The 22,996-nt window shown below is 41.1% G+C and overlaps 1 protein-coding gene across 2 annotated transcripts; it reads right to left on the bottom strand.

Moving 5' to 3' along the window:
• Window positions 1-756: 756 nt before the first annotated feature.
• Window positions 757-22,996, bottom strand: LOC127410684 (uncharacterized). Of its 2 annotated transcripts, XM_051645844.1 has the most exons (9): window positions 22,895-22,996; window positions 15,610-15,648; window positions 14,590-14,845; window positions 14,344-14,489; window positions 11,885-12,164; window positions 9,414-9,553; window positions 2,075-2,166; window positions 1,365-1,458; window positions 757-1,276 (listed from the first exon to the last, which is right to left on the bottom strand). In XM_051645844.1, exons 1-9 carry the CDS (start codon window positions 22,926-22,928, stop codon window positions 1,254-1,256), a joined length of 1,104 nt encoding a protein of 367 aa, XP_051501804.1. In that variant the 5' UTR covers window positions 22,929-22,996; the 3' UTR covers window positions 757-1,253. The 2 variants fall into 2 exon arrangements, with proteins under 2 accessions (XP_051501804.1, XP_051501813.1); XM_051645853.1 differs by lacking the exon at window positions 15,610-15,648 and having other exon boundaries at window positions 22,895-22,975.

Consider the following 22,996-nt stretch of genomic DNA (forward strand, 5'->3'; position numbering starts at 1 on the left):
ATCGTGAGATGTAACTTCTCAGTGAGTGTTAATTACTACTGTGTTGACCAAACCAGTTGGCAGTTAGAGACAAAACAGAAATCTCAGTATATTTTATTTCTTTAGATAGGGATCATTTTAGATGAAACTAAACTAAATTGAAAGGACAAATTGAAAATGAAGTAGAAATAATAATAAAAAAATAAATAAAGTCAAATTCAAAACAATAATAACTCTGTTTTTAATGACTAACGCAGCTTTCACTTTCTTTAGTCTATGTTTGAGTGGAGGAGAAAAAGCTACAAATAACAGAAATGTCAACAGAACACAATAAGAAGTGTGTGAAGGACAGTTTTGTCTTCATACACCTAAAGCATATGCTTTCATTCTGAAACCACTTTGAAGTTTGTTCAGCAGGATACGAATCATAACATATAGAGGTGTTTTTTTTTTACATTTATGTTGACAGTTGTTTTTTCTTAGTTGCGAAAGTTAAAATAAGCTTAAAATATTGATGTTGAGTTTACGGTTAGAATTTGAATTCAGATTCATGAACAGATTCATTCAGACTCGGCCTGTTATGGGCTCGGTCTTGAGTCCGACTCGGCCCCTTTTGGACTCGGACTCAACTCGGACTCGATTGTTTAAAGACTCGGACTCGACTAAGGTGGACTCTAACCCAACACTGCTGTGCATTAGAATACATTTAGAATTGTAAATTGTGTTTATCTGACAAGTAATAAATTTGTAGGCACATCAAATAGACAAATAATTAAACACACTAAAAATGGCAAACTTTATTATGAACCAGATTCATAAGAATTGTGAATCAGACTTCCAAAGAAACTGAATCAGTGATGAGTATTTGGATAGAACTTTTTAATGACTATCTGATATTTAACAAAATAAAGACTACTGCAACTTTCCTCTTGAATTATTCTGCAAAATAAAATGCATTGTAGACACCAAAGAAACCATAATAAATAAACATTTTCCATAGGTAATAATCATTTAGCATTTAGCATTTAGCACTTGTTCATCTAGATTGTTTTATTTTTTATCATCTATTTTCTAATGCATTATGTTGATATATTATAGGTAAATCACAAGTTCAACTAGTCATTACAGATCAACTGATTTGAATCAACAGTAAATTTAGCAGATGTGCTATAAGAGTCTTTACATTGTAAATATGTAATCATGAATGTCAGAAGAAATTTCAGGCAATGTAAAAAAAGAAATAGCACTCAGCTTGTCAAAGATATTGAAGGGTATTAGTTGAATTTTCTGCAAGGAGCTGTAAATAAAAGATTTTTACATGTAATTTTTAAATACATATTTCTGAAGTATAGTTTTGCAGAATGCATTTTGGAAAATAAACTCACCTTTTGCAGTTTCCACCTTTGGGACCTGTTTTGGGGTTTGAGACCAACTGATTGTCACGTTTGAGTATCCTCTGTTTGCCAGAACAGATTCCAACTGAAATGAACATATACATTAATAAATTAAAAATATACATCAGATCATGACAGTACTCTCAAATCTCTATTTCCCTTTTATTCTCACATGGAATGGTATAATGGACAAAATTCAATAAACCACTATACAAAATATGAAATAAATACAGTATTTAATTAATAAATAAAATAAAAAATAATGGAATGAGAACAGTTGGCCTTTTCTTTTTGGCAGTGACATATTGCAGATATTGTAAATAAAAATGTAAATGTAAATACAACCTTTTGAAAAGGCTCTACAGAGGTACAAAAATAAATAAATAAATAAATAAATAAATAAATAAAATAATTCAGGTGCTGATTTTTTTTTTTTTTTTTTCTTTCATCAAATGGCCACAGATAGGATGTGCTAAGCCTGAAGGGTTGACATGAGGGAGAGTCCATGACATAATTTTCATTTCGGAGTGAACTGTTGCTTTAAATAAGCATTACAATTAAATAATGTTGTTGTTGTTGTTGTAGTTTTACTTTTTGATAAACTGTCTCAGGGCATTTTTTGTTACTGGATACATGGGGAATCTGCATAGGATTTAGTATAGGTTACAGTTCACACATATTTCACAATATCTTTCTCTCACCTGTTTCAGAATGTTGTCAGTCATTATAGGGTTGGTCAAATCAGCTTTGGAGTTAAACTGCATCTTTACAAATATTTTTTTATAAAGAGGACCTAACAAACAAACATTAATGTACAGTATGTTAACACAGAATTTTGGAAATAGTTTTGAATTTGACAGTATGGCCTTGTTTACACTTGATATTAGCATCTCGGGTGATCTGACCACAAGTGGTCAGGTGAGACACATTGGTGTTTAAACCTGGGGCCCTATATTAAGAGAGCTAAGCATGTCCATGAAGTTTTGGTATTTCTGTTCAAGCTTGCATTAAGTCTAGGCACAAGTGGGTTGGCGAAATCACAAGGGCAAAGTGTCAATGGGCTGGGTCAAATGCCATTTAATTAAGATGTTCTTTGCCAGTTCCCTATCTGTCACTCACTCGACGTTGGTGTCGATGTAGTGACACTAGGGGTCACTCTTGGGAGCCCGAGACACCTCTGGTCTTTGATAAAAGGCCAATGAAAATTGGCGAGTGGTATTTGCATGCCACTCCCCCGAACATACGGGTATAAAAGGAGCTGGTATGCAACCACTCATTCAGATTTTCTCTTCGGAGCCGAACGGTCATGCTCATTGAGCTGAATACTACTGTTCATTCACCTGCTGGATCTGACGGCGCATTTCAGCGGATTCTCCCTCCTCTGCACTGGTGCACTGCAGAGAATGCCCCTGGGCGCTTTGGCAGAAAAACTAGAGAGTATATTTTCTGAAAGAGCATTTTTCCCCTCTAAAAGAGTATATATTTCTCTAAAAGAGTGCACACACGGAACGTCTAAAGATGCGTCTTTTTAAAGATGCTTTTCCGATTGTGTGTTATTCCTGGTTGTGCTCGTTATCTCTCGCCTTCTAACGGTCACGATCACTGTCTTTCGTGTCTGGGCACTGCTCACGTGGAGACAGCATTCGTGGATGGTCACATTCTCATTGCGAGAATGTGTCCATGGCAACGTTGCGGTCGCGGCTCGCCTTCGTAAGGAAGCGAGCCACCCCAGAGGCTCCCGCCTCAGTCCTTTTACCCACGGGTTTGAGGCCAGCGCGGCTAGCACTGGGGGCGATTTGGGGACCCCAATGGGACTGCCTCCGCCGGGTATTCCCCCGCGGACCTCCCATTCCCCAGCACGCTCGTCTGCCCCGATCGGGCTTCCGGGTGAGTCCGCCGGCTCGTCTCACGGCGAGTTCGACCTCTTATTCGGAGCCCGTGAAAGTGATGAGCTCTCGAGCGCAGCATCGGAGAGCGGGCTCGTTCTGTCGGAAGCCTCAGCTGGGCTCCTCCCTTCGGGGTCGATCGCCCAGTCACAGGCTGACGCGGAGATGACGACATGCTTTCCCGGACAGCCGCGAGCGTCGGTTACAGTGGATTTCACCGCTCTTCCCTGAACCCTTGCGGCTCGGTGATTGGTTCCTGGGCTCGCGGCGCCGCTCAAAGCCACGCCCCGCCCCGTTCCTTTCTTCCTGGAAGTGCATGAAGAGCTGACAAGGTCGCGGGAGGCACCTTTTACTGCCCGGTCCCGATCTTTTCAGCTTCCCCGCTCTCACTACCCTCGATGGTGGGGCGGCCAAGGGTTATTCTGCAATCCCCCGGTGGATAAAGGCGCTCGCGGTGCACCTATGCCCGCAGAGTGCCGCCACCTGGCGCGGGTGCCCAAAGCCCCCGTCCAAGGCCTGTAGGTTTACGTCGTCTCTGACGGTCAAAGCCTATGGCGCTGCTGGACAAGCCACCTCCTCCCTGCACGCCATGGCTCTCCTGCAAGTCCGCCAAGGCGCTAAAGGAACTGCACGAGGGTAGTTCCGCCCCGGGATTGATGCAGGAACTGCGCTCGGCGACCGACCTCGCTCTCCGAGCGACGGAGGTCACGGCGCGGTCTCTCGGGCGGACGATGGCCACACTAGTGGTCCAGGAGCGCCACCTTTGGCTCAACCTGGTCGAGATGGGTGAGGCCAACAGGACACGATTCCTTGCTGCCCCCATTTCCCAGGCGGGCCTATTCGGCGACACCGTCGAGGACTTTGCCCAGCAGTTCTCGATGGAAGAGCAGTAGATGGATGCTAGCCGGCTTGTCCTGCCCCGGCGTGGCTCAAGATCCTGCACCCCATCTACTCATCGCCGAGGGCGTCCCCCTGCGGTGACTGCACCGGCTCCGCCGCAGCCCGCCCCTCCGGCCCGGCCCCAGCGTGGAGCCCACCGCAGGAAGCCGACGCCACCCGTCTCACAGCTGGCACCGAAGAACCCACGGAGGTCTTCGAAGCGCCCCTGAGACGGGCGATCCAGGGACAATGAAACCCGCTGCTCTGGAGCTGGTAAGCAGATCTTCTTTTTGTTACCTTTTGCATTTAATTGCGCTGCATGCCCAAGTGGCTGCAGTACTCAAGAGCTCCGCAAGAGTGGTTTCCTTGTTCCCTGGGTCACATATTCGGTGTGTACGGCTGGCATCACGACCACCGTCCACCACTCCATTTGGCAGGTTGGCGCTCCAGCGGCGGTCTCCCGCCCTGAGCGCCCAGCTGTGGCACAAATCCGCCCCCGATGTGACAGTCTCCACGGGTCATGAGGACAGGCCTCTTCCTCCCCCGTCCCAGGCTGTTCCGGGGGTGGTCACAAGGAGCCAGGTAAGTGCTTCGATGTCCTCGGACTCAGCACGGCCACGATGTGGTGTGGCACCTCAAGCTCCGCCCCGCCGCGAGGCCCCACCCGCCGGTACAGTACCGAAAAAAGGCGGTGGGTTGCGGCCAATCTTGGACCTGCGAGTACTGAACCGGGCCTTACACAGACTCCCGTTCAAGATGCTGACGCAAAGACACATTCTAGCGAGCGTCCGGCATCAAGATTGGTTCGCGGCGGTAGACCTGAAGGATGCGTACTTTCACGTCTCGATCCTTCCTCGACACAGACCCTTCCTGCGGTTTGCGTTCGAGGGTCAGGCGTATCGGTACAAGTCCTCCCTTTCGGCCTGTCCCTGTCTCCTCGCATCTTTACGAAGATCGCAGAGGCTGCCCTTGCCCCGTTAAGGGAGGTGGGCATTCGCATTCTCAACTATCTCGACGACTGGCTAATCCTAGCTTACTCTCGAGACGGGTTATGCGCACACAGGAACCTGGTGCTCTCACACCTCAGCCGACTAGGGCTTCGGGTCAGCTGGGAAAAGAGCAAGCTCCTCCTGGTTCAGAGCATCTCTTTTCTCGGTTTGGAGTTGGACTCAGTCTCCTTGACGGCGCACCTTACGAACGAGTGCGCCCAGTCGGTGCTGGCCTGTTTGAAGGCGTTCAAACAGAAAACAGCGGTTCCACTGAAACATTTTCAGAGGCTCCTGGGGCATATGGCGTCCTCGGCGGTGGCCACCCCCTCGGGTTGATGCATATGAGGCCGCTTCAGCACTGGCTCCAGACTCGAGTCCCGAGACGGGCATGGCGCCACGGGACACACCGCGTGGCCATTACGTCGGTCTGTCACCGTCTTTTCAGCCCTTGGACCGACCTCTCGTTTCCACGAGCAGGTGTTCCGCTAGAACTGGTCTCCAGGCGCGTCGTGGTCACGACAGACGCCTCCAAAATGGGCTGGGGCGCTGTTGGCAACGGGCACGCAGCCGCCGGCCTCTAGACGGGTCCACGGCTGCGTTGGCACATCAACTGCCTCGAGTTACTGGCAATTCTGCTCGCCCTGCGGAGGTTCCGGCCGTTGATCCAGGGCAAGCACGTGCTAGTTCGGACAGACAGCACGGCAGCGGTAGCATATGTCAACCGCCAAGGCGGTCTGCGCTCCCGCTGTATGTCATAACTCGCCCGCCGTCTCCTCCAATGGAGTTAGCAGCACCAAGTCGCTGCAAGCCACTCACATCCCGGGCAACCTCAACACTTCGGCGGACGCGCCGTAACAACAGGTTACCCTCAAGGGAGAGTGGAGACTCCACCTTCAGGTGGTCCGGCTGATTTGGAGTCGATTCAGTCAGGCACAGGTGCACCTGTTTGCCTCCCAAGAATCCTCCCACTGCCCGCTCTGGTACGCCCTCACCGAGGCCTTCCTCGGCATAGACGCGCTGGCACACAGCTGGTCCCCTGGCATTCGCAAATATGCATTTTCCCCAGTGAGCCTGCTCGCACAGACCCTGTGCAAGGTCAGGGAGGACGAGGAGAAGGTCGTCCTAGTAAGCACCCTACTGGCCCACCCAGACGTGGTGCTCGGACTTCACGCTCCTCGTGACAGCTCCCCCCGGGCAAATTCCCCTGAGGAAGGCCCTTCTTTCTCAGGGAAGGGGCTCCATCCGGCACCCGCGCCCAGACCTCTGGAATCTCCATGTCTGGCCCCTGGACGGGACGCGGAAGACCTAAGCTGTCTCCCGCCTGCGGTGGTAGACATGTTCACTCAGGCTAGGGCTCCCTCTACGAAGCGCCTGTATGCCTTTAAGTGGTGTCTGTTCGCTAAGTGGTGTTCTTCCCATCAGGAAGACCCCCAGAGGTGCGCAGTCAAATCAGTGCTTTCCTTCCTGCAAGAGAGGTTGGAAGGGAGGCTGTCCCCTTCCACCTTGAAGGTGTACGTTGCTGCCATAGCAGCACACCATGACGCAGTCGACGGTAAGTCCTTAGGGAAGCATGATCTGATCATCAGGTTCCTAAGAGGCGCCAGGAGGCTGAATCGCTACAGGCCACGCCTTGTTCCCTCATCAGACCTCTGTAGTTTTTCAGGGTCTACAGAGAGCCCCCTTTGAGTTTTGCAGTCAGCCAGGCTTAAGGCACTCTCCTTGAAGACTGCCCTCCTGACTGCGCTCACTTCCATCAAGAGGGTAGGTGACCTGCAAGCGTTCTTTGTCAGCGAAACGTGCCTGGAGTTCGGTCCGGGCTATTCTCACGTGATCCTGAGACCCCCGACCGGGCTATGTGCCCAAGGTTCCCACCACTCCTTTTAGGGACCAGGTGGTGAACCTGCAAGCGCTGCCCCAGGAGGAGGCAGACCCAGCCCTGTCGTTGCTGTGTCCGGTGCGCGCTTTACGCATCTATTTGGATCGCACGCAGAGCTTTAGGATCTCTGAGCAGCTCTTTGTCTGCTTTGGTGCACAGCAGAAAGGAAGCGCTGTCTCCAAGCAGAGGATCGCCCACTGGCTCATTGACGCCATAACTATGGCATGTCTCGCCCAAAACATGCCGCCCCCGGTAGGGCTACGAGCCCATTCTACCCGTGGTGTAGCGGCTTCTTGGGCCCTGGCCAGAGGTGCCTCTCTAACAGACATTGCAGAGCAGTGGGCTGGGCAACACCCAACACCTTTGCAAGGTTCTACAACCTCCGGGTGGAACCGGTTTCGTCCCAGGTAGTGGCACGCAACACAAGCGGATAAGCCCGGGATAGCCGGCCGGGTGTATCGCTTGCACATAGCACCTTCCACCTCCTTTTGAGCTGAAGACGTGCGCTGTTAATTCCCAGTAGTGTTCACAAAAGTTGTTCCCTGGTTGACTTCCTCCGAGCCCTGTGGCAGTCGAGTTTTCGGAGAGACTCGCTGCCGGCCCAGTACACGCGCTAACTAAGAGCCCGGTTCTGGGGTAGGTGCTCCGCATGTGGCGGTTCCCTGTGAGGCTAACCCCATGCGATCTATATCTTCCGCTAGTTCGTTTCTCTACTGGCAAACTGCGTCTTCCTTGGGCAGAGCCCCTCAGTCTCCATGTTGTAGTAACTCCTCCCCCATTGGGCAGGATCTACCTTGAAGACTCTCCACATGGTTGGAAAGACCATGTGATGTATTCTTCCACTTAAATATCCCCCCTCTCTTGGGGCTAGGTGTGGTCTCCGCGGTGTCCTCCCCTTGGGAGGGACACCCCCCGACTAGACCTGGCGGCCCAGTCAGATAATCCCCCTTCTTTTTTAGGGAGTGGAAAAAGAGAAGGGGAAAGAGGCCACGACTGCATTAAGCCTGTCTCTATCTCTGGGTAGTCGACTTGTCCCCAAAAAGGGCCGTTAGACACTCATAACTGTGTTGGGGGAGGTTACGTGTCGACCTGGTGCGCTGGCTATGAGGCACACAGCAAGTCTGCCCACCACACACCGCCAGTTCATGTAACACAGTTCAGCCTTGTGGCGTTTTGTATAGGGACCCCTAGTGTCACTACATCGACACCAACGTCGAGTGAGTGACAGATAGGGAACGTCATGGTTACTGGTGTAACCTCCGTTCCCTGATGGAGGGAACGAGACGTTGGTACCTCCTGCCACAACGCTGAACTACCCGCTGAAATGGCCGGACCTTATATCGGCTCCTCAGCGTAAAACCTGAATGAGTGGTTGCATACCAGCTCCTTTTATACCCGTATGTTCGGGGGAGTGGCATGCAAATACCACTCGCCAATTTTCATTGGCCTTTTATCAAAGACCAGAGGTGTCTCGGGCTCCCAAGAGTGACCCCTAGTGTCACTACATCGACACCAACGTCTCGTTCCCTCCATCAGGGAACGGAGGTTACACCAGTAACCATGACGTTATTTCACCATCTGCATCCTCTTATTTTGTCCATTCCCTGTCAAGCACCAGCGATATTAACAAAGACAGCGCATTCGGCTTGCTCACTGGGGGTCTAAATACAAATATAATTTACTTATTTAATTATTTATTTTAAGGCACAATTTACAATCATGTTTTTATTTTATCGCACTATTATGACTCAAAGACATTACTATATTAGAGATTATTTTTCCATTAAAGCATTATTTTCTGTAAAGCTGCTTGGAAATTATGTGTGTTGTGAAAAGTGCTATACAAATCAAAATGACTTGACTTAGATAAGACGTAGTGCACATGCTACACTTTGCGTGCTCACGAAAATAGTAGGCAATAGTAGGCAACTGGTCGATGCTGTGAATGGCTGCTGCTGTAAACAATCATGGGACTGGTTGCTGCTGTAATCAAACACACTAAGGGCCTTTAGTCATTTATGCATTCTGTGAGAGTTTAGGCAGTTTGACATGAATAAACCCCTACACTATGTCAAAATCAACGATAATATACTTAAATGTATATTTTATACATTTGGATACTTATGCTGGGGTGGCAGATGCTTTTTTTAGGGTGGCATTTGCCACCCCATGCTAGCCCCAGGAGATCCACCCATGCCTGTACTTGGTGCTGCCCACTTGTGATCGGATCATCTAAAAGAGATTTTAATACCAGGTGTAAATCAGGCCAATATGTTAAAAAAAAAAAAAAAAAAAATACAAATAATAATTGTTCATTAAAAAGTAGCAGTACACTGTGTTTACAAAAAGTACATTATTATGTAACGACATCATTGTTAGTTAATAATATAAACTGATAGTACAGACATGCCTTCTCCATAGACCTCCACCTCACACAGAGTGAGCTGTTTCATATTTCCAGGAATGATCAGATTCACATAACGCCCCTCCATTCCACCACATGAGAATTTGGAGGAGTTACCTGCTGGAATACTGGGAATAACAGCACATCTAAAGACATAGAGATAAAGAGATGAGCAAAATAATGACAAAGTGTTCTATCGTGATCTCATTTATTTTTTAGCAGTTAATATTATTGTATGTAAAGTGTGGTTCTAGCACAGTTACATTGTTGTACATTTGGATAGATACTAAAACATATTGACAAATATTGAAACGCAAACATGTCTCATTTGAACAACTTTAGAGATCTAAAGCTATTTATAAATCTGTTGAGGTACAACGAATATACACTACTGGTCAAAAGTTTTGAAACACTTATTCATTCTTTATTATAATTTTCTTCACATTTTAGAATAATAGTAAAGTCATCAAAACTATGGAATAACATAAATGGCACTATGGGAATTATGTTGTGACTAAACAAAATCCAAAATAAATCATAACTGTGTTATATTTTAGCATCTTCAAAGTAGTCACCCTTTGCCTAGAATTTGCAGACATGTACTCTTGACATTTTCTCAACCAACTTCTTGAGGTATCACCCTGGGATGCTTTTTAAACAGTATTGAAGGAGTTCCCATCTATGTTTGGCACTTATTGGCTGCTTTTCTTTATTATTTGGTCCAAGTCATCCATTTCAATTTAATTACATTTTAGTTTTGTAATGAAATAAATTAATATGGTGGCACAATTATATTTTTGTCTACAAAACTAATTTCAAACATTTAAGCATACGCCTTCAGATCAAAAGATTTTTAAGATCATGAGAAACATTTCGGGCAAGTGACCCCAAACTTTTGACCGGTAGTGTATATATATATATATATATATATATATATATATACTGTATTTATTATAAATGACATGCAGGTTTAACTCTGTGGAGGCGAGGGAATGGTCAAGTGTTCCTCTTGAAAGAGAGTAAGCGTTAAGGGTTCTCATCTGAGATGAATTGTTGGTAATTGATTGTTTCTGTGTTCGCGTTGAGAGACGGGGGAAATAAAAGGGGCTAGATCTCAGAGTGTTGGGGGAGAGTAAAACAGACACTGAAGTTGTTTGTGTGTTGGCTGCTGCTGGCTATTTGAAGCGTCACCATCACGCTTGACACGGATGCATTTTGTTTTTGTTTATTAATAAAAGTGACATACTTGAGTTGGAATTGCCGTCTCCCGCTTCCTCATTTCATTGTACTCATTACAAACACACTTACCTAATTTGACATTAGTGAAATGTTTTATTATTTAGTTTTATTTTTATCACAGTTTTTGATAAATTACTGACCTAAATTGACAACATTCACTTCATTCATTTCAAAACATGTAACATCCGTTTTATTCTGTTCTGTGTGATTTCTAAAGGCTGGTTAGATGAAACACATTAGTGTTACAACTGACAGTGTGTTTCACTTATATTTCATACTTGTTGAACTTTGATGAAATTTATTTAATTATCTTAATACTGTACTAGTTATAGATCGATATATTAATCGGCTGATATTTTACCATTTTGCAATTATTGTCACTTGGCTGATTAACAGACGTGTTAACTTTTCCTTGTGTCATTTCCAAAATCTACCAATAGATTTGTCATAGGACATACGTTTTTTATTTCAAAGATAAATAAATTTGAGTAAATATTGCATAAAATGTGTTTGTTTCACTATAAAAATTCTGTTGTGTATTGAACTCGGTAACCAGCGACTGTACAAATGTTCTGTCAATTTCAGTTCTGAGCAGTTCGTAAGCTATGAATTTCTCCAACAATACACATTCATATGTAAAAGGGCTTACATTGTAAATGATTTCACTATGTTGATATTGTATGTTTCAGTGTCTTTCCAAAGTTAAAAGAAAATGTACAGTATGAATACCTACAAGATCACTCTGAAAACTAAAACCAATTAAAGGTGCTGTAAGCAATTTTTTCATGGAAAGGTATGCAAAAAACTTTATTACACTCTGAAAGATATTAATGAAATAAATGTCTTGAGAAATCTCACCAGTCTCTGTGACAGCTCTAGACTCTGTAAACAGAAAACAAAATGTCTCCACGGTCCGTGGACAATGACACTTTCTGCCTGTCAATCATTTTGCATGTTCACATAGTGTTGTAGTTGCAGTGAATTATTGAGGCTTATTGACATTTTATGCCATGTTGTTCATATCAGTTATCAGTTGAGGGCGCTATTTTGCTGATGTTGTTTTTGACAACAGTTTCTGCTTGTGTCGGTCTGAATAAAGCTCATTTGGTATCTTTGGAGTGTGGGGTTTTGGAAAAAGGGGGTGTGGCCAATCCAACGGCTCAGTTTGTGGAATTTCTAGAATGGCTGAAATCATTTACAGCACCTTTAAACCAGTGATATCATTGAGAGAGTCTCACATGGGGTTGTTGTTGCCATCGTTCTCCAAGGAGTTTCCAATACGAATCTCAGCTCCAATAATTCGTTCTGGACAACAAATTATATTAGAGATGACCACCGTGTTGACTTGGTACACATGATTGAGATCCACACTCCACCAAGGGCTACTCTCAATGTTGGTAGAGGAGCATGCTGTATTCGCCTGCGTATTGAAACCTCGATTACCATCAATGGCCTGTCCAGCAAACCAGGAGAAATATGTTGATGACTGTTTAACGGTTCCTCCAATTGCCAAATTATCTGGAAAATGCATCAAGATGTATGTAAGAGATTGAACAGGTATGTATGAGTTACAGGTATAAGTGCTAGTGAGCCAAACAAAGGCACATTTTCAAACTTACCATATTGCGTTCAGTTTGAGACACAGCAGTGATGTTTGCACTCAACCTGGATTGTCTTTATGAATCAAGTTATAGGGCTCTATTTTCGTGAGTGTGCAAAGCGCAGTGAAATGCGCTACAACCGTGTGCAACATTTTATCAAATTGTCGTGAGAGCACTAATTCTAAGTGCAATTTTCGTGCCAGTACAAAGCACAACTGGGCATGGGTGAGAGTGATTGCACTACTGTGGATGTATTGTATTTAAATAAAGTGGCACAAAGCACAATTTGCTATGTTCCTAAGAAATACTGCATGTCATTGCACTAAGACATTTCAATACCACCTCATATGTCAGCGCAAAGTCAAAATTCAGTTCCTGCATTTGCAGTTTGGAGATTTCACCAGTATGTAGTAATAAAGTTCATGTCCAAATTCTGAAAGTACAGAACATCAAATTCTGTCCCTTCAATCGCTGTTGAAGCCGTTTGTTGAAAAAAAAAAAAAAAAAAAAATGAGATTTGCGTTATAATTTACAGAGGTCAAGGTTTTTTTTTTCAATTATTTTTATTGTTATGTTTATATGTATTATTATTCTTGTATATTAACAATTGTATTTATGAATTAATTTTGACTAGTAATTTTCCAACAGTTGTTGTAGAGGGATTTTTAAGTCACTGCAAAAGGGGCGGTGGAACAAGATGGAGAGGGTAAAATGTCTGGATTTAGTATGTTTTTTTTGTTTTGTTTTTTCACCACCTCATTATTTTTTATTATATTTTCATTTCATTTAAAGTGTAATTTGAATTTAGAAATATTTTTGGTTTAATTTGTTTGTGTTTCAATAAATTCAATAAAAAAAATAAAAATTTAAATCAACCTGTATAATTGAAATGCGTGCAGATGCAATCACTGTTAATACTAGCCATAATCTGTGTGTCAGTAGATGACAATGATTAATTTAACAGCGCATATATCCAAATTCTGACGAGAATCACATTTTCCATGCATAGAAAAGGAGCGTGTCGCTGTCATAGAAATATACCTGACATTCATCAAGGATGCAGTTAATGCACAAAAGAATGTAAAATTGTTTAACTTGCATACAGTCCATTTACACTACCAACTTCTTATTAATGTGCTGTCTTTGTTTAAATCATTGGTGCTTGAGGGAATGGACTATATAACAGGATGCAAACATTGAATAACTGGAGAAGAACCTCAGAATTAAATTGCACTTGGTCACGCCTATTGCGCATTGCGTGGGCGATTTCACCAAACCCACTTGTGCCTAGACTTAGCGCAAAGACACCATTGGAATGGCTGCAGATCCATTGATCACGGTAAAAACACAGTAAAATAGCCAACTGTTTAAGTATTTATGATATAGTTGGCTGAGAAAGACATTAGTAATAGATTAGTTATGATATTAAAAACATGACTTTACAGTTGTAGTCTGTGAATGTGCCGATGAATGTTTTCTTTAGAATCTATGATTATTCCAGTGAACTGTAGGCTCTCATACAGCCTTGCTAACGGTAAACACACTGTATAAATAGCAATCTGTCTGTAAGAACTCTAACCAGTGGACTTCAGAAGACTTGATTTTATGGGTACAGACATATGGACTACTTTTATGGTAATATTTGTCATTTAGAGTCTATTAGAGAGCTTGGAAATCACTAGTACATTCATCCAAATTGATCCTTTTGTGTGACTGATAAAAATATATTTTATACGACGTGTAAGTGAACGATGACTGCATTTTTATTTATTCACTATTTCTTTAAGATACGCTTTTTAAAGTGTGGCATGGTATTACCTGGGTGATCTTTGTACGTTAAGTGTACTTACATTTTTGTGTGACATATTTGTATGTATAGACAGTCAAACATATAATATCAATGAACTGACAGCATCTAATGTGTGCATTATTATTTAATATTTTATTTTCCTTTATGGTAACATATTAATGTTTTAAGTCTTGTAAAATCCTGCCAATTTTTCTTAATATTTGCTAAAACCACATTTAGAAACAGATACCTACAGATAACAATGTCACATTTGTAATACTTATTGAATAGTATAATAATGAATTACCTAACAAATACCCATAGACTCCAACTTCACAGAGAGCAAGAATCTTCTGATTTCCAGGAATATGTATATACACATAACGTCCCTCCATTCCACCACATGAGAAGTTTGCTGTGACCCCAGATGGAATAGTAGAAATTGCAGCACATCTATACAAAGAAAGGTAGATATTTAGATTTTATGTATTTGTTTCTGTTTGATATTATCTATAAACTTATAAATCAATTATACAATCAGAGAAAGCCTTACATGGGGTTGCTGTACATGTCAAGAAAGTTTCCAACTCGAAGAACTGAACCATCTATCCTGAAGAAATAGTAGCTAGCTCTGTTAGTGATGGCCACTCGGTTCACTCTGTATACATTCAGTAGATCCACTCTCCACCACGGGTTGGTCTCTGTGGCGGTTTCAGACCTGGTGGTGGGATCACCATCAATAGCATATGTTGAATATAAATCCACGTAATTTGAAGACTGACTGCTTGTGCCCCATAGTGCTGCATTCTCTGGAAAAATTTCAGAGAAAATAGTAAGGCTTTGTTCACACTGCATACAAATCCAATTTGGTTTTCAAATTTGATCTTTATTACTGACTATCCGCACTGCAGTCATCTTCCAGCCGATGAATTCAGATCCATTTGTTCAGACAGTGTAGTCAAAATGTATTACATAATAATGATGTATGTATCAGGCAACACAATGCCAAGATACTTTTTCATGAAACAACTAAGTGTGAAAGGAGAGTACAGGAAACTGGAAATGTTGCCTCTGCTCATGTCCGTCTAATCGTTTTGTCACGGTACTCATGAGGTGCAAGAGCATCAGAAGCGATTATGTCCAAAACCACTGAAACCCCATTTACTCATTCATTATTCACTTAATAGTGACAGTGTCATGAGGAAAGAGTGAGCAAAAATGAGTGTGTTTGGGTAAAGCAAACATAGTATTATTGTGCACTAATACTAATGTTATCTGAAAATCAGACCATTTAGACAGCAATTGAAACCACATATAGATGTGGTTTGGATTAAAATAGTAAAAATCGCATTTTATGTGCTATTTTGCTGTTCAAAAAACAACAACTGAATGGATATGTGTTGGATATGCCGCACAAAATAAATACATAAACAAATAAATATACTAAATAAAATAAAAAAATAATAATAATAATAATAATAATTTAAAAAAAAATTAAAAAAAAAACTTGTATAGTTGCCAGTTCAAATAAACAGGGCAAGACAAAGGCGTTATTAAACTAAAAGATTATTACCTTCTGCTCCATTTGCCATTTCTTGAACTGATAGAAACCCTGTGTAAAATAAAGGATGTACACAAGTTTCAAATGAGTTTCAGAGGTGCTTAAACGTAACTTTAATTTGAACAAACACACTTAAGTAATAGTTCCACGGAGATCACTTGGTACTTTAAGTTGTTTAAGTTGAATTACCTTACATAAAACTATTTTTCGTTTAATTCATTTAGCCTAATGAAAAGTGGTGTACAATTTTGGTACTTTTACTCTGTTGGCAACAATATAACATCTTGGTCCTGAAGCAAAATCAGTTGAGAAGCACTGCCATTAATCCTCTGCATGTGTGATCAAACCGGTGTGATCTGCATTCGTGCTGCTGTTTATCAGCAAAAGAGAGACTGAAGCGGCTGTCATAATGAATCAGCTGCTCAAATATTCTTTTCAACATCACAATATATTTATCTTTATATGTTACAAACATTCAAACAATCACTAAATAAGCTGACTGTTTTATGCAGTGATGTGGACATGTTTTCTGATGTCAAATAAAGAATATACAAACTAATTAGTCCACTCCAGCCTTCTTCCATTCTGTCCATCACTAATTGTAACCATTTCTGGTGCTGGGAAAGTGGAAGGGCTATTGCTGCCTTCAAGTGGTCCTGGAAAGTTCATACCTCTGAGAGTTGGATATTCGTTACACTGACATATCACGTATTCAAGTGGGAAACAAAATACGGAAGAAAAGAAATACACTATGAATGACGGCATGACCTTCTGTGCACCTGCTGTGATATAATCTGTCCTTCAGTGCATCTGTTGTGAAGTGTAAGGTAAGATTATTATTATTATTTTATTTTTTTAAAGCGCACATTAAAGAACCCATGCTGGGGAGTCCGTCAGTACAGGAGAAACTCATGTGTGAAAAGGTTTACCACGATCTATTAGAAATAGTCTTGGAGAATCTTAGGAAAATACTGACACATTAATAATATATAAATACAATCAATATACTAACCTTGCAATAAACAGAAACATTTAAATCTAAACTGGTAAAGCTGGAATCTTTCCCAGACCTTGTTGACACTCTAAAACAAAGTCATCGACATTTTTACATACACAAATGAGCTTTGGTTTCACATTAGACTTGTAAAGCAGATCTGAAAAACAGATTAAGAAAAACTATAGAGATCCAGTGACAATAATCTACAGTACTGTGCAATGCTGTGTGTATGTATGTATATATATATATATATATACAGGTGCTGGTCATATAATTAGAATATCATCAAAAAGTTGATTTATTTCACTAATTCCATTCAAAAAGTGAAACTTGTATATTATATTCATTCATTACACACAGACTGATATATTTCAAATGTTTATTTCTTTTAATTTTGATGATTATAACTGACAACTAAGGAAAATCCCAAATTCAGTATCTCACAAAATTAGAATATTGTGAAAAGGTTCAATATTGAAGACACCTGGTGCCACACTCTAATCAGCTAATTAACTCAAAACACCTGCAAAGGCCTTTAAATGGTCTCTCAGTCTAGTTCTGTACGCTACACAATCATGGGGAAGACTGCTGACTTGACAGTTGTCCAAAAGACGACCATTGATACGTTGCACAAGGAGGGCAAGACACAAAAGGTCATTGCAAAAGAGGCTGGCTGTTCGCAGAGCTCTGTGTCCAAGCACATTAATAGAGAGGCGAAGGGAAGGAAAAGATGTGGTAGAAAAAAGTGTACAAGCAATAGGGATAACCGCACCCTGGAGAGGATTGTGAAACAAAACCCATTCAAAAATGTGGGGGAGAACCACTACGCACAGACGTATGCAAGACATGGGTTTCAGCTGTCGCATTCCTTGTGTCAAGCCACTCTTGAACAACAGACAGCGTCTGAAGCGTCTCGCCTGGGCTAAAGACAAAAAGGACTGGACTGCTGCTGAGTGGTCCAAAGTTATGTTCTCTGATGAAAGTAAATTTTGCATTTCCTTTGGAAATCAGGGTCCCAGAGTCTGGAGGAAGAGAGGAGAGGCACACAATCCACATTGCTTGAGGTCCAGTGTAAAGTTTCCACAGTCAGTGATGGTTTGGGGTGCCATGTCATCTGCTGGTGTTGGTCCACTGTGTTTTCTGAGGTCCAAGGTCAACGCAGCCGTATACCAGGAAGTTTTAGAGCACTTCATGCTTCCTGCTGCTGACCAACTTTATGGAGATGCAGATTTCATTTTCCAACAGGACTTGGCACCTGCACACAGTGCCAAAGCAACCTGTATCTGGTTTAAGGACCATGGTATCCCTGTTCTTAATTGGCCAGCAAACTCGCCTGACCTTAACCCCATAGAAAATCTATGGGGTATTGTGAAGAGGAAGATGCGATATGCCAGACCCAACAATGCAGAAGAGCTGAAGGCTACTATCAGAGCAACCTGGGCTCTCATAACACCTGAGCAGTGCAACAGACTGATCGACTCCATGCCACGCCGCATTGCTGCAGTAATTCAGGCAAAAGGAGCCCCAACTAAGTATTGAGTACTGTACATGCTCATACTTTTCATGTTCATACTTTTCAGTTGGCCAAGATTTCTAAAAATCCTTTCTTTGTATTGGTCTTAAGTAATATTCTAATTTTGTGAGATACTGAATTTGGGATTTTCCTTAGTTGTCAGTTATAATCATCAAAATTAAAAGAAATAAACATTTGAAATATATCAGTCTGTGTGTAATGAATAAATATAATATACAAGTTTCACTTTTTGAATGGAATTAGTGAAATAAATCAACTTTTTGATGATATTCTAATTATATGACCTGCACCTGTATATATATATACATATCTTCTGCTTTTGTGTGTCAGTAGAAAATATGAATTTAGCATTTGCAAACATTTATTTTTAACAGAAGCAGGACAAGGATGTCCTGCAACAGATGGTATGACTCTCATAGAGCTCAACATCATTGAGTCAGTCTGGGATTACATGAAGAGACAGATGAAACAGAGACAGCCTATATACATAGAAGAACTGTGGCTAGTTCTCAAGATGCTTGGAAAAACCCTCCTGCCAACAGCCTTAAAAAAATAAAATAAAAAAACTGTGCGTAAGTATACGTAGGCAAAGGGTGTTAACACCAAATATTGATTGTTATTTATTTATTTATTTATTTATTTAATTTTAACTGCCTAAAACTTTTGCACAATACTCTCTGAAAAACAGGGCAATGCAAACCATGAAAAACACAATGAGTGCTTAAAATAATAACATTTTCATTATAAGCAACATGAAAACCCAACAGACCAACATTTAGGTTTGTTTCAAAACCAGCGTAAATCTGAGATACATGTAAAAACAATAATACCAGTGTTAAGATTAACACACACACAAACATTTTTAAATGTGTATATATATATATATATATATATATACACTATATTGCCAAAAGTATTCGCTCATCTACCTTTAGACGCATATGAACTTAAGTGACATCCCATTCTTAATCCATAGGGTTTAATATGACGTTGGCCCACCCTTTGCAGCTATAACAGCTTCAACTCTTCTGGGAAGGCTTTCCACAAGGTTTAGGAGTGTGTTTATGGGAATTTTTGACCATTCTTCCAGAAGCGCATTTGTGTGGTCAGACACTGATGTTGGACGAGAAGGCCTGGCTCGCAGTCTTCGCTCTAATTCATCCCAAAGGTGCTCTATCGGGTTGAGGTCAGGACTCTGTGCAGGCCAGTCAAGTTCTTCCACACCAAACTCGCTCATCCATGTCTTTATGGACCTTGCTTTGTGCACTGGTGCGCAGTCATGTTGGAACAGGAAGGGGCCATCCCCAAACTGTTCCCACAAAGTTGGGAGCATGGAATTGTCCAAAATCTCTTGGTATGCTGAAGCATTCAGAGTTCCTTTCACTGGAACTAAGGGGCCAAGCCCAGCTCCTGAAAAACAACCCCACACCATAATCCCCCTCCACCAAACTTCACAGTTGGCACAATGCAGTCAGACAAGTACCGTTCTCCTGGCAACCGCCAAACCCAGACTCATCCATCAGATTGCCAGATGGAGAAGCGTGATTCATCACTCCAGAGAACGCGTCTCCACTGCTCTAGAGTCCAGTGGCGGCGTGCTTTACACCACTGCATCCGACGCTTTGCATTGCACTTGGTGATGTATGGCTTGGATGCAGCTGCTCGGCCATGGAAACCCATTCCATGAAGCTCTCTACGCACTGTTCTTGAGCTAATCTGAAGGCCACATGAACTTTGGAGGTCTGTAGCGATTGACTCTGCAGAAAGTTGGTGACCTCTGCGCACTATGCGCCTCAGCATCCGCTGACCCCGCTCTGTCATTTTACGTGGCCTACCACTTCATGGCTGAGTTGCTGTCATTCCCAATCGCTTCCACTTTGTTATAATACCACTGACAGTTGACTGTGGAATATTTAGTAGCGAGGAAATTTCACGACTGGACTTGTTGCACAGGTGGCATCCTATCACAGTACCACGCTGGAATTCACTGAGCTCCTGAGAGCAGCCCATTCTTTCACAAATGTTTGTAGAAGCAGTCTGCATGCCTAGGTGCTTCATTTTATACACCTGTGGCCATGGAAATGATTGGAACACCTGAATTCAATTATTTGGATGGGTGAGCGAATACTTTTGGCAATATAGTGTAAATAAAAAAAATTGCTATGATTGCCAGAAATTAACAACATTTCAACCATTATGGAATGGCAGTTTTGTACCTGCATATAACCGTGTATATATGTACATGTATATGAAAGTATCTGTTGTCAAATAGCTTCTTCAAGGTAGTGCTAAATAGATTTTTATGATCCCTCTTATTTTATAAGAAGGATCTTATAAACACTCTTATAACACATGGACATATCAGGGTTTTAGGTGCACAAGCAGTGCGTAGAACTGCCCCACGTTTTCCACGAATTAACAATCATGTCCGTGTTAAATGGCCCTAATATTATCAGTGGGCTTTTCCAGTGTTTTTGGATGTAGCATCTGCAGTCAAGTCGTGAGATGTAACTTCTCAGTGAGTGTTAATTACTACTGTGTTGACCAAACCAGTTGGCAGTTAGAGACTAAACAGAAATCTCAGTATATTTTATTTCTTTAGATAGGGATCATTTTAGATGAAACTAAACTAAATTGAAAAAAGCATATAGTAAATAGAAGCATATTCATATAATAAAGCATATTCATTCTGAAACCACTTTGAAGTTTGTTCAGCAGGATACGAATCATAACATATAGAGGTGTTTTTTTTTTTTACATTTATGTTGACAGTTGTTTTTTTCTTAGTTGCGAAAGTTAAAATAAGCTTAAAATATTGATGTTGAGTTTACGGTTAGTATTTGAATTCAGATTCATGAACAGATTCAGTCAGATGTTAACTAATACATTAACTAATGTTAACTAATAAACATAAGAAATGATAAGAAATGCATTAGTATATGTATAAATTACCATTAAGAAGGATTAACTAATATTATATACAGGTATTGTTCATGTTAAGTAACACATTAACCAATGTCAACTAATAAACCTATTAAATGTTAATAAGCACATTAGTATGTGATTAACTAACATTATATACAGGTATTTCATTGTTAGTTATTGTTAACTAATGCATTAACTAATGTCAACTAATAAACCTATTAAATGTTAATAAGCACATTAGTATATGATTAACTAACATTATATACAGGTGTTGTTCATTGCTAGTTAATGTTAATTAATGCAACCTTATTGGAAAGTGTTACCAATAATTTGTTCATAACTGGACTAACCAGCCGACCATCACATCTCAAATGTTGCTCTGGTCGTTCTGAAAATCCAAACCCTGCATTTGTAGAGCAAATAAGTCGAATAAAAAAGCATCTCCCCTCCTCACATAACAATTTTTTTGTCCAGATGGTTTGCTCAATATAGATTACCTCATGATGACAAACAGCTGAGCGACCCAACAAATTGGAAAGTCCCACACCAATCAGTGTTCAGAACATCAGCGCTGTTCTGAGAACAGTTTTGATTTCCACCATTGCGATTCTTCCCATTTACATTACGCCCACCCTAGACAGCACACGTACATCTCCGGGATGTCTATTTTAGATATTTTCATCTAGAAAGCATCATAATCTAATTAACATCTGCTAAACATCTTAAAACGATTTACAAACATTCTAAATCATAAACGTCTCAAAGACACCTGCTGAATGTCTTATTGACATCCGAGACACACTTATTGACATAGGTCTTTTAGACATAATGCAGAGGAGCAAATAATATATATAAAAAAAATAATAATCTGTATTTCAGATGTAAACACACACATTAAATAGACGTCTGGCTGATGTACATGTACTATTAGAGACTTGTTTCTGCGAACACTCCCAGCCAAAAATTGCACTTAGAATTAGAGCTTTCACAAAAATTGATGTAAGTGCACAGTAACTTGCTGTGCCTAATGCAGGTATGAAAGCCCTTAATTTCAACTTAAATTTCAAACATTTACTTTCCAAACCCTCATGCAAAATCACTGGCAACTGGAAATCCCCTGCTCAGTTTCAACAATGCTGCAAAAACACCACACAAATTATTATTGTAGTCCCAACTCAAATGGATTAAGTAAACTTCCATTTTACACATGCAAAAGGATTGAACACTATCAATTTGTCACACAAATGTGTTGCATTAGCTCATTTTTTATTAAGAAAATTGAACTAGAAGCAAAATTATTTAAATGCTTTTCAGTGAATAAAAAAGTCAGAGGTTTGGAACATGAAGCCCAACATTGAAGCAATTAGCTCATCTTGTGTGATGCCATTTAATAAATCATCAAGTACCATTCAGAACAGTCAAATCAAATGTAAATCAAAGAAATGTAAACATTAGTGTTATTAAAACACCTATTCTAAAACATGTTTGTGGTCTAAGTTAGTAATACACTAAAAAAAATAGATTTTGTTTGGTTATATTACAGTATCTGCTTTAAATTAAGTCACAAATCTAAAACAACTGTATCCCTATTTTTCAGCCTTTTGATGATATTCAACATAAATCTTGATATTTTTGTATTTGCTCTGAAATATCTTACACCCTGTTTTTTACTAAACGAACAGAAGAATATTTTAGCATTTCAACATAACACATAAAACATAATAATATTACGTTTCTATACACTAGCAGATCAAAGTACACTTTTGTCTTTTCCTTTCTTTTTTTTTTTTTTTTTTTACATTTGATAAAAAACAAACAATTCGAAACAAAATCAAACTGACCTGATAACAGCACAAAGAACAAATCACTCCTCATGATGAGACACAGACACACAAATAAAATACTCTCAACAGAGACAAGAAATGTCGTCCACAGATCTTTTC

This window comes from Myxocyprinus asiaticus, chromosome 2 (genome assembly GCF_019703515.2).
Source record: "Myxocyprinus asiaticus isolate MX2 ecotype Aquarium Trade chromosome 2, UBuf_Myxa_2, whole genome shotgun sequence".
In the NCBI taxonomy this organism is placed as follows: Eukaryota; Metazoa; Chordata; class Actinopteri; order Cypriniformes; family Catostomidae; genus Myxocyprinus; species Myxocyprinus asiaticus.